Source organism: Thunnus thynnus, chromosome 11 (assembly GCF_963924715.1).
Source record: "Thunnus thynnus chromosome 11, fThuThy2.1, whole genome shotgun sequence".
Classification (NCBI taxonomy): Eukaryota; Metazoa; Chordata; class Actinopteri; order Scombriformes; family Scombridae; genus Thunnus; species Thunnus thynnus.
In genome coordinates, this window is record NC_089527.1 from 10,635,898 (window position 1) to 10,649,138 (window position 13,241).

At 40.5% G+C, this 13,241-nt stretch overlaps 1 protein-coding gene across 3 annotated transcripts in view; it reads right to left on the reverse strand.

The window, feature by feature from the left end:
* The window catches only part of LOC137192439 (neuropilin-2-like), a 102,337-nt gene that overhangs the window by 22,658 nt on the left and 66,438 nt on the right, over window positions 1–13,241 (reverse strand). For all 3 annotated transcript variants that reach the window (XM_067603149.1, XM_067603147.1, XM_067603148.1), the window contains exons 12-13: window positions 3,535–3,609; window positions 2,493–2,657 (exon numbers count right to left, since the gene is read on the reverse strand). In XM_067603149.1, coding sequence (XP_067459250.1) covers window positions 2,493–2,657; window positions 3,535–3,609 — 240 coding nt within the window. The remainder of the gene's footprint in view (window positions 1–2,492; window positions 2,658–3,534; window positions 3,610–13,241) is intronic.

Here is a 13,241-nt window from a genome sequence, read left to right on the forward strand (position 1 = left end):
TAGTGGATACTGTGGGGAACATAAATAAAAAGACATGTTGTCAGACAACATTTTGCAGATATGTTAACAATCAAATACATTTTTAAAAAGTTTAAATTTTGAATTCATACTAAAGTCACATATCTGTTATCACACCATAATGATTGGTCAGAATTTCCTGCACATCACAAAGTTAGCTTGGAAGAAGACAAACCTCTCCAAGCACTCTGAGTAAACCAAATGGGCAAAGGTACCAGAGATACCAGTTAGGTATGAAAACACCCTTAAATTATGTCAGAATTAATATAGTTTACATACTTAAATGTCAGCTGTTTGATTCAGGTGTGAAAAGGCAAGAAAAGATTGTGAAAAAGGCTCATAGAGAAAGCTGATTGACAGCTTTTTGCATCAAGACAATTCAAAGCAATAGCATCAGGTGTTAGAAACTATTATTATGAAGTCAATTTTAGTGTATTTTTACCTTCTTTCACCCCTTCTCTATCTTCCCTTTCCTTCCTTATCAATAACTAAACCACTTCCAACAACGTCTGGTGTGAGTTTCTTTCGATGAAAATCTCCACAGGGTAAAGAGTTTCAGTCTTGCCCTATCTGAGATCAAGAGAATAACTTATGAGCTCTGTTCGGGTCGGATTTTCTCTTTTAAAACCCTAAAAGTGCTTTCAATGACAAGGGCTGGGGATTTGATCTGCATATTGAGACAGCTTCCAGACAGGGTGCCGCGCTAATGTTGCTGTAGAACAAGACTTAATGTCATGTTGCTGTCTAACACTGAGACAGGGACGCTGCCAAGTCAGTTACACACACATGCACAGACACACACTCATAACGGCGCATACATATACTTTATTTTAGACTTGCGTACACAGGAAAGGTTTGCAGGCACACACACACACACACACACACACACACACACACACCCATCACATCCTAGTGTGATGTAGAGCCTCGCCTTATGTCACGGCCCTGTCTGTTTATGAAGGAGCTGCTCAGTCAACCATAAACTAGATGGCTTCAACAGATACAGAGAGAACCTTGGTATACAGTATGGCAAGGTCGTGTGTGTGTGTGTGTGTGCGTGTGTGTGTGTGTGTGTGTGCGTGTGTGTGTGTGTGTGTGTGTGTGTGTGTGTGAGAAACAAACCCACACACCTTGAGTGTTTAATACATGGACAGTCCCACCTTGAGTGGTTAAATGTGTGTGTTCGTTTGTGTGTGCGGAGCCTCGGGGAGAGCTGGAAAGCTAAGGCAGCACTTCTGTCAAACCCATCATCCGACTTATCTGACCGCTTTGGGCTATGTGTGTGTGTGTGTGTGCCTTATGAGTGTGTAAGTACAGTAAGTACGGATGTGATGGATAAAACAGTCTTGGTTTTCCTCTGGCTGTCTTATTAAAGATGGACAGATGTGGAAACAGGCAAGAAGTACCACTGAGGGAAACGGAAGGGAGGTCAGTGAGGAGAGATCACAGTGATGGAGCGAGAGGATGGAAGTGGAAAGGGACATGAAGATAAATAAAGTACATACTGCACTATGAATTTAAAAGTTAATAAGAAGTGGATGACTTGTTTGAGGACTGGAAATAGAAAGACGATTTTAGTAACATTAGGGTATAACATAAAAGAAAGGAAGACAGAGAAAAAGCTAACAAGAAGGCTGAGGTAAAGTAATTACATTAAAGAAGTGAGCCAAAGATGCTACAAGACTGAACAAACTTCTACTCCTACAGTACAGTTAAAAAGATTTTAAAAATGGGTAGAACTCTAAGAAGCTGTACATTAAAAAGGAGGAAAAAGAGGAAAAACAAGAACTGAATAGAGAAGAGACACTAAAGTAACAAACTGGGTTAGAGAAAGTCAAACTGTTAAACCTAACACTTTCTGAAAAACTCCAATTAAGTCGTCGTACACACTTTCAGCAGATCAGAGTGAAATCCTTGCATCATAGTTGCTGTCAGTAGTTCCTCCCAGCACTGGGAACAGTAATATTCCACCACAGGACAGCCACTTTGCTCTTAATTAGCTACAGAAGGCTTTGTTTTGAGGAAGGTCAAACATCTCCACATGATGATGTTTTTTTGTCTGTGTTTAAAAAATGAGAAACATCTTGAAATAAAAAATAAAAAAAAAATTCCAAGAAAGACAAGAATAAGAACATTGTTGCACACAATGTTTTTACAAAGTTTGAATGAGACCTTTCTTTTGTCCCACTGGCATAACATTAAACTCAGGAAATTACCATATTGGCCTGAGTATAAGATACTATTTTTTGCTTGACATTATGTTATGAATTACGAAAAAGTGCTGGTTGTATTATTTTCATCAAAGTCGATAGTCAAAATCAGGTGTTGGAAAAAAAGGACCAACATAAGACAAATATAAGGCCCTTTTCTCTTTCCCCCCACGTCATACCTGCAGTCAATACAGTCAGCCATGATGCAACGTGGTGTTTTTAAACGTACATGTGTTTGCACCGTATGAATAAACATGCACTCACTGTCTGATCCTAGCACCATATCCAGCCTCGTTCCGTGTGTGCCGTGTCCGCTTGAACCGCCGCTGGCGGTGTGAAGGGACCAGCTCACACCTGACTGGGGATCAGCCGACCAGCCGCACAAGCTCTGCTCAAAGTCACATACGGCCGACAGGGACGGAGTGGTGGCTGTGAGAGAGAGAGAGAGAGAGAGAGAGAGAGTGAAATACAGTGAGTAAAGATGTTCGATAGTGAGTTTTGACTTAACTACCTTTTATTCCCCTTTCAGAATGCTTTTAACACCATATCAAATTTAGTTCTTTTTTTTTCTCAGTTTATTATCATCCTGTTTATGACACTCAATGAATAATCTGGCTGGCTCTGTTTAATTTTGATAGTGCTTTGAGAGAGATGCCCATTGTTTTTAGATGTTTTGGCAACAGCGTTCATGTAATATCACATCTCAATGAATCATGCTGAATACAAGTATTTCAGTAAAAGAGAGTAATAGAGATACACACAGAGAGAAAGAATGAGACAGAATAAACAGTGGAGGGGAACAGCAAAGGGGAATATGAGAAAAAGAAAGTATTGCATGATAAAATGCGCTTGGTATTACTGGTCCGGTATTCAGTTTAAGTCATTGCATTCAGCTATGTAGCAACAAAATGGGTCAACTAACTACATCCCATTACATCAACTCCAATAAGACTACTTGCCTGACAGTCGCTGACATATAGCTGTGATATCATATTCCCAATATGTGTGTGAGGTGAGGTGTGATCCTTTGTCTGTGAGAGCTTATTTTCACTCAAGCAGAGCTTCCTGTGGGACTCTTGAATCTAACAGACTTCAAAGCCCAGAGGCCCCCGTGGTGCTCAATGACATCATGAGTTTGACCTTAAGAGTTTGTGTGGAAGTGTGTGTGTGTGTGTGTGTGTGTGTGTGTGTGTGGATGAGAGATGGAGAAAAAAATGTACTCGTGCTTGGAAGAAATCTGCATGTGTGTTAAAGTACTTGAACTAGATGTGTGTGCGTGTGTGTGTGTGTGTGTGTGTGTGTTTACCGGGTCTCATTGCTGCAGTGGTCTGTTCCACTCTGGGCAGCGTGGGGGTCGCTGTGTCAGGTAAAGTGGTGGTTTCTGTTAACAGAAAAAAATACAATAGGTGAATAAAATAGAATAGGATAGAATAGGTTTTTTACAAATATATTTCTGTAATGTTTTAAAAACCTGTTGCTTTTTTCAAGAGAATTACACAGTCAAAGAAAAGAGGTAATGTTTTTGGTTTTGAATAAAGAATTTTCCCAATAAAATAAAAAAGTTAACAACATTGTCTTGAGATTTGTTACTTACAGTATATTGTCATGGTAACACATGATATCTTTAAGATTAAAATGGTGAGTCACGTTAGTGTTATTTAAAACATGAGAATTCAGAATGAGATGACATGTCAGCATAGAGTAGCACATACATTACATCACACTTCACTCTATATTTAGTGCGAGCACCGGCGTCAGTTAATCTGCTTTCATGATGTTTAAAGGTAGAGTCAGTGATTCTAATCCAATACACTCTTTGTCAAATTCAGTGAATATCTCCTTATGGTCTGCTGGCTGTTTGCTCTCCAGTGTTCATACACAGCACTGGCTTTGTATATGGGCGTTTAAACACAGTAGCTCGGAGCGAGCCACACAACACTATGCAGGGGGTGTTCCTGCTCGTGCACGGGGCAGGGGGAAGTCATCAGAGCAGCTGTCTGTGTGATGACATGACAGGCTCTCGTCTCCAGCGCCAGTTGAATGGTGCGGGAGGGTTGGCGAACTGGAGAGAGAGGCCATAGGGACCATAGAAAGCGTTTTCTCACGGTACGGATTTGCTTCCATTTTATTAAATGTATCCATCCACACTGAATCCGGGACAGTCTCACAGAGACCCCCCTGCGTTTTTTTAATGCAAATCTCTGAGTCTCTTTCTGTCACATTTAGTGAAGTGTAATCTGAGCAGGCAGCTCACACAAATATCCCGCTGTCTTCTCAACTTATTAACCGTATCAATGAATCAATAAATACAAACACCGCTGTTTTCTTCCCGTTGAGCCGACATGCGGACTATTTTGGTTCAGCGGTCAGTCAGCCTGATGAAGGCTGTTTGGCTGGCCGCTCCCCAGGAGCTGTAGCTGACAGACAGCTGCTTCTGTGGACAGAGACGCTGAACGCAGGTCGAGTGAGTAAGGAGTGTGTGGATGGACTGGTGCGCTCACATACTACATTTTTTTTTCCCGATAATGTGTGAGAGGAACAGAAGTGACTCTACAGCAGCCATATTTCTCTTTTGGTTTTGGCAATGCACGTCCATGAATTTGGGGGGGAAAAAGCTTCCGAAGGAGCACAAAGGGAGGGGTGTATTTTTTTGGATGTTTAATTCAAATATGAACACTCTTTCTCCAGAATAACTGACTCTACCTTTAATTTCCACACACTCAAACTGTCTATTAAGTAGAGACAACACTTCTAACAACCAAATCTAAACTCTACTTTTTAAACATTCACATTTTGTTTTAAACTGCTACATCACACACTAGAAAAAGGTAATGTTTTAACAGTGAAGCAGAGATATTTGAGAAAAAGCCAGATTTAGATGTTAAGGTAACTAATGCTGTTTGTACATAGTTCACTGCTGTTTTCCAGGACTGTGTATTACTCTGATGGTTGTCACGATCAGGGGCAGTGACAGAGTGAGCTGTGGCGGAGAGCTGGCACTCAGTTAAAGACTGTGCCACACAACTCATTTTACCCACTGCAGGTTGGCACACACACATAAACACACACACATACACACACAACGCTAAAATGATAGATGCTGCACTCAAGCTGACCTTGGTGCACAGCAGCATGCGACCAGTGTATGATAGATCAAACAGAGGCACACACACTCACTCACACACACACACACACACACACGTCAGCAGTGGGGTATGTCAGTGCAACCTCAAGACCTTCTGGTCTTAATAAGCAGTTTTCTACTGTTGGTTAAGATTCCTTAAACAGCCCTGAATGCTTTACCAGCCCTCTCTCTCTCTCTCACACACACACACTGGTATAAGTGTGTCTATATGTTGACGTAAGGGAACAGAAGATTGTTTGGCTTTCGTGGCGCAGGGCCAACACCACAAACCGCTCACCAAATAATTTTCAGAAGCTACTTCTCTCTCTCTCTCTTATTTTCTGCCATTCATTTCACAGGCTTTCCTTCTTTCATTCCTTCCTTTGTCCATTTATCTTCCCCCCGCGTCATTGTATCTTCACTCTGTCATTTGTCACAATAAATCTGACCACTCTCGGTTCTGCTTTGGAAAACCACCATCAACACCACAAAAAGCCTTTTCTACACACACACACACACACACACACAAAGTCCATCTTTCTTTTTCTCTGCCTCTCCGGCATAGAAGTGAAACCCTATCTACTGTTGTTTCTGTTTTACCACAGCCACAATTTTCTTCTCCATAACTATCTCTCTCTCCTCTTGCGCGCTCTTTTCTGTCATCTCTCCCTGAGGCATATTTTCATTTCCACTTGTCCCTTGCTTTTGTCTGCCCGCAGCTCTTTCTATCTCTCTCTCTCTCTCTCTCTCTCTCTCTTTCTTAAGATTTCTTCTGCTCTTTTCCAACATTCTCTCTCGCTCTCCTTTCTCTCAGCACTTGTCTGGTGTTATTTTATGTCTGTTCTAACCACTGGCTCAGTAAATCTGAGACCACTGTTGATTTACTGCTTGTTTGGTTGTTCTAGATGTTTCCACGACTCACTTGGTGATTTGTGTATATGTGTGTGTGTGTGTGTGTGTGTGTGTATTGTTTACTCTGAACTTTTAACCTCTGCCAACCTTTGCTAATAGCCTTGGATTCACTGCAGCGTCCACGTTCAACCTTCCCTCTATTGTCTGTGTGCATAACTTTATTGAGTTGTTTACATAGTCGGCTCACAATGAAGGTATGTAGGGTTATTATGTAACCCCAAACATAGTAGCCTCATATTGTCATCCCAACACACACACACACGCACACACACGCACGCATACACACGCACACATACAAACACATATTGGATAAGTAGCTCCCAGCTGCTGACATTAAGCTGTTTTAATTTGGTGCCCTTTAGCAGTGTAATTACAGTGCCCTTTAGCATTGTAATTAGAGAGGGAGGTATTGAGATGAGAGACACAGAGAGAGAGACAGACAGATATGGAGAAGGGAACATAACCCTTCCCACCTCTCAGCACCATTTTCCTAATTAGTGACCACACACAGCTCCTGTCTTCCTCCCATTTCTATCTCCACCCGTCTAATCCAATTTTGCTCCCTGCCTGTCCTCTCCTCTCTTGTTCTCTCTCAATTTCCTCATCCTCGTCATCGTCCTCCTTCCCCCTCGTCTTTCCGTCCATCAGGTTCCTCTCTGTAGCTACTGTAAAGGTCACTGAAATAATCTAAATTATTATTTAATTATATCTAAAAATATATTTTTAAGGCAGAACGTGGAGGCGAAGACCCACCCCGACGTGAAGCGGAGATTAAATTGTTAAAGCACCCCCACAGGTTGATTATCCTGCTCATATCATGGTGATTTGCCAACAATATAAAATAAAAGCATTTGCAAATTTTTGGTGAAAGTTTTGCACTTAAAATCTAAAGGTTATGAAGCAAGAGCTTACTGTTGTCATGACAACTTGCCACACTGTACTCACCGCCAGCCTGAACCGCAGAGTATGTCTCCAAATAAGTGTTATTTTGTTTTTTGGTAGAGAAAGTCTCCCAGTATATCAACTGCCCATTTTGTTTCCCTTTTTTGTATTAATCTCATCCTTCTCTTCCTGTATCATTTTTAACTCTTCAGGTGTCAGTTCCTCGTGTCGTTTTCCGCTTGGTTTCTTTCTTTTCTTCTCCATTTCTTTTTCCTCTGCTGCGTCCCATTCTTCAAAACTTCATAACGAGTGAGCTTTGACAGCTGTGCTCTTTAATGTTGCTATGGTTACAGGTCGGGTAGTGGATGAATTTAGAACAGTGATTAAACTTGAGCCGAACTATGTGTGCGATACATGGTTTTAACGCACACCTGCCTGCCAATCAGACAATTGGCAATGGTATAAATTACAATAAACAACATGCTTTTGCAATATGTTATCTTTTATTTGCTTAACTGAACTTGACTGAGAAACAGGTGCAAGACAGTGTTTAGTCACTTATGAGGGAATAGAGAGGAAGTCGGTCAGTCATGTTTTAAACATGAGGATTCAAAAATGGATGTTAAGTAAACACCAATCTTGACGTCTGTATCCTGCAGATGGTTCATCTTGAACACCACTGAGTTACAGCAACCTGCCATGACTGCCTCAAACTGAGAAACACAAGGTGTTCAGTTTGGTTAACCACATGTGCTCATACACACACGTGCGCACTCACACACACACACACACACACACACATGCACGCACATGCACGCACACACACAATGTCTTAGGCCCCAGGACTCATTGTAAAGCTGCTGAGTGAGCAGGGCGAGGTGGAAACAGAGAGACGAAAACTGTTCAATTATGGAAAGAGCTCTGGGTATAAATCTACCTCTGTCAGCCTAAATAATGACTACTGACACAATATGTGAGTGTGTGTGTGTGTTTGAGAAACTAGGGAATGTCGCCACAACTCAAATTATTGGTGACATGGTGCATGTGTGTGGGGAGGAGATTTCCTTTACTTAATGACTATGTGATTGAGTGACAGACTAAGTGGTGGACTCTCTCTCTCTCTCTCTCTCTCTCTCTCTCTCTCTCTCTCTCTCTCTCTCTCTCTCTCTCTCCCTGTGTGTTTGTTTATAGCTGGGCAAGTGTCTTCTTGATAATATCTACTAATTGTCAGTTAAAGTTATTTAGCTATGTTACTACTGGCTAACCTGTCTACCATATGCAAAATGTCCTGTTAAAAAGACATTTTTTTCCAATTTTTCCAACTTAAAAGCTCCTTACTTGTTGCTAAAACCATTCTTATATATACTTTGCTAAATGATAAAGTACAGATGGAAAAAATAGTGGGAAAGAAAATGTGTTTTTTTATGAAAGGAAACTAGTAAGAAAAATGATTTAAGTTATGATACTACCGAGATTGGGGCTGTTAAATCTTTAAGTATGATGTACTGAAGTATGCTGCATGAGTGTTTTTGTAGAAAAATCATTGCCAGTGCTCTGAATGGCAAATCAGACATCTGTACTTAAGTACCAAAAATGCAGGTTTGATTCGTATGTAGCTTAAAGTGCTACACTAATTGTGACTCCCTTTTCTGAAGATGAGCGGGCGGGAAAATTAGTCCTTTACAGCAGGAAACTCTTTTGAGACTAAATGCCTAATTAGACTATTGTACAGCAAGCTAACAATAATATCTGGTTTTACACTAAGTGCTACACTGGACCACAAATTTGATCGTGTAGTAGATGGGGAAGCTGGAGTTTCTGTAACCCAGGAAAAAAAGTATTGGTGGTATATAAGCAGACAACTGCAGTTAAAAAGCCACCAATAATAGAGCTTAACATGTGGCTAAATGTGCTCAGCCAATTTAGATACTAAGAATGTTCTTTGTGTCAGGAAACTACTGACAGTGAATTACTCATTAGCCCAATGTGCAACAAAGCACCGCAAGGTATGTGATTGTAATTGTTGCCTTAAGTGTTACGTAAGCTAAGTGCAACAACAACTGAGATGATAAAAAGAAGCTTCTGGCAATGAATGGCTAACTACTTCAGTGAACCGCAGTCAGCTACAAAGGAAATGAGTTTAAGTGTGGCAAAAACCATTAAGCTAAATTATGCCATTTACTGCTCCGGAGAGGAGAAAGACCACTTTCAGGATCACCAAACAGTAATATGTTAACAAGGGTATAACTACCAATCAGTCCTTTTTTGCCATTTATATACAGGTACATTGACAAACTGTACACAATTGTCATATTGTGTGATTCTGTGGAGATATAGGCATATTATTACCCTGTGGTTTCAAACAACACAGAAGTTAATGGGTCAGAAAATAATGATAGATAGATAGACAGACAGACAGACACTCTGTCAGAGAGAGAGCGATAGAAAGGGAAACAGAAAAAGCAGAGAGAAAGTGTATCTGGGAGACACAGAAAAGTGAAGCGAGGAGCCAAACCTAAATATTTATATTGGAAAATCACAAGCTTCCTTGCACACAGACACACATGCACGTACACACAACGAACCTGTACCCATCCCTAAGTGTTTCCATGTGTGATATCTCAAGAAGAAGAAGAACATAGTTGTATATGTTTTAAAATAACTTGAGAGTGGTTTTTGGTAGTGTTTGATTTTCACGAAACATCTTTGTATTCCATCAGGCATTAAATAAATAAAACCTCACTGGTGTCCTACCTTCAAACATATTGTGTTGGCCTAAATGTACAACTAAGCCAGGAGCAGTGCTATCATGCCTTCTGATGTGGTGGCCAAGTGATTTTTTTTTTTTCAGCACTCAGGCGCCCCAGTGCTTTACTTTGTCAGACACTTGGGAGCATACTGTCAGGGTCCTGTAAAAATACCAAAATGTTATCCCTGCAAAATTTTAAAAACAGCTTGTGTTTGGAGATTGTACAATCCCTGATCTGTAGTTTGGCTTGCTTCTGGAATGACTAAGGTTAAAAACTATAAAAGTAAAAGTAAATCTGGCTGCAGGGTTGTTTTGACCCAAGTTTGAAAGGCTGAGAATTTTAAATGACTAAAAAAAAAAAAAAATCTAACAGAGAGATGGATCTGTAGAAGCAGTATGAGTGTGAAGAAGAGAGGGCAAAGAGTCCATAAGGGTAATGAGGTCAGAAGGGAAGGGAAGGTGAGGAGTTAGCAATGATGTCTGTGAGGTGGTGGGTGGTGGGGGGGGCGTGTTACAGGAGCCTTGGCAGGAGACGGGAGTGATTACAGTCTCCTGATGGGGAGGGAGTCAAAGGGGTGGAGATGGAGCGAGTGCTGCTAGAAGCCATAAACATTTGCACACTCGACCTCCCTCGCTAACATTATTTTCCAACCCTTCTCATGTGCCTTTACGTATACCTGTTGGTATATAAGAGCAGGATCAGCAGGCAGCTTATTACATACTTAAGTCTACATATTTATTAAAGCAAGCTGCTCTGTTGCTACCCAGAAATTTATTATGATCTCTTTAATTTATTTTTTAAATGACTACATTTATCAAAATTGAAGTGAAACTATAATTAAAAATAATATTTTAATAATGTCTCTCTATGAATATCATTAGAAAAACCTGACAGCTGAATTTTTCAGGATGTGTTACGCTTGGTTATACAGTATAATGCTTTCCATTTGCAACATAACTCTGAGCAATGAAATAATCCGTATTCATTACTTTTTAAACGATCTACAAAAATATGTTTGTTGTCATTATCAGTAAATGTAGTACTTCTATAATCACATTACTACTGTGATCTGTGAGAAAAGACAGGAAAAGGAGGAGCAGAGGAGAGAGATGAGTGGGTGTAACTGAGGCCACATCCCACCAATCACATGACAGTATCTGGAGTGGAGCCACGGCTCACATGTGAAAGCTATCAACGATGGTGGACCTGGAACAGACACACAGACACACACACACACACGCACTAACACACACACACACAAACTTGGCTAAACCTGAATGATTGGCTTGAACACCAAAAATGTTCTAGAACAAGAACGCAAAACAACAGAAACTGCAACTACAGCGTGTGTGTGTGTGTGTGTGTGTGTGTGTGTGCATACATGCATACATGCGTGCGTGTGTGTTTTCCTGGTCCAACATCATCAACATGAATTTGACAGACACAGTGAAGGCTCTTGGCTGCCATTGGCATATTACAACATAAGTCATAAACTTACTGTTATTTTAGCCTTTTTTTTCCGCTATCTACATTGAAATTTGACCCGTGATGCTTTTGCAACAACATCCTACTTCACATTCATAGAAATCTACATTCTCACTGGGATTTTTGCAGTACAACAATCTTTTTCCAAAATAGGCCACTGACTGTTTTGTTCAAAGACTCGCTGACATTAGTTATAGAGGTATTTTTCCCGACGGTGCCCTGCCAGCTACAGGACCAACCTCCATGCTTTCATCGCCCTCACTTCCCAAAACCAGGGCCATGTTTCCCAAAAGGCTGAGATGGTCGTAAAATGATGAAAAGAAAAGAATGATGTATGTGCAGAGTTTTACACTAGATGTCTGTTTTCACATTCATCCACTGAAAAGGGAAAGTTTCTCTGTACTCATTGAGCCTACGAGCATGATTTGTGACATCACAACTACTGTAGCTTGGAAGTCAATTCTGGTGAAATATTCAATATACACAAGTGTGACGTGGAAACTTAAAGCCTCTGCTGCACATACACTGAGAATGGACATTACAGTGAAGTAGTTGTAGTTTTTTTTCCTGCAAAAACCATGTCAGACACACATTATTGTTCCAAGCAGAGTATTTTTGTATGTCCTAATATATGTGTGGAGGGGATCTTTAAGGTGTTTCCCAAAAGTATTGTCACTGGAGAAGATCCTAGAAATGATCGTAGATTAACGAGAGCATCTTAAGAAGCACCTGCAACTTGCAAGAGGAACCAAAAACTACATGTTTTTATATACAGTAAGATTTAATTGATTTTACACATTTTAAATTTTTAACCAGCTTCCACCCAGTAACATGAATTATAAAGACTAAGCTTAAGCTTTGTTTTCATACTGAATACTAAATTTCAACTATAAAACTTTTATTTATTGCATAGACTGCAACATTTATGCTTTGTGATGTGTGTATTCTCAAGACATAATGCGACTTTGAGACATTTAAAAAGGTGTATCCAGCATCACCTTCAGCACCACAGACAGCCAACGTTAAGAAGCTCTTAACGGTGTGCACGTGCACTTGCTCTTAAATACCTCTTTGGGAAATGCGTGTAGAAATTTAAGAGCATTCATAGAAATGCTAAGAGGAAACACTCTTAACTTCTAAGATAGATCATTATCATCAAGCATCAGAAACAAGCCATCAGCTATGATGTTGTCAACCAGTTGAAATGCCCCTATCAGGCCAATCATGGGGGTTTTGTTGGAGCACAGATGTAAGAAGCATAATTTGTCTTGGATTTGTCCAAATTTGGTTGGCAGTGTCTAATATTGCATGACAAGTGAGGATCCATGATACAAAGAGCAGCAGCAGCAGCAGCAGGTGAACGAAGACAAAGCTGTTATAACCACTCAGAGACTCTGGACACGAAGCCACTTTCTCTCTCTGCCTGTGTTTTTTCAGCATCTCTCTGTTATTTTTCCTCAAGTACCCCACCCATAACACTGCAGTTTTCAATGGAAATGAGAAACTAAGCATGTATTTACACAACTAAGAACAAACCCTTGTCTTTATGCCAAACAGGTGGTGTGTCTGTGTGTGTGTGTGTGTATGTGTGTGTGTGTACATATGTGCCTGCCTGCCTGCCAACAGCTAGGTGTGGAGTGAAAGAGATGAGAGCATAGCAGATGTTTTGATAGCTCAGTCATTTAAAACATGAACAAAACTGGCAGCTTGGCAGCTCTCAGTTTACTTCCAATAGTCAGGGCTACAAGACCTAAATTACATGTTGCCTCCACAGCTAGCGTGAATGATTAGAATGAGTCCTGCAATAATATTCTGGCTTTTGTTTCTGTTTTCGCACTGAGGGTTTGGCACAGTAATGAG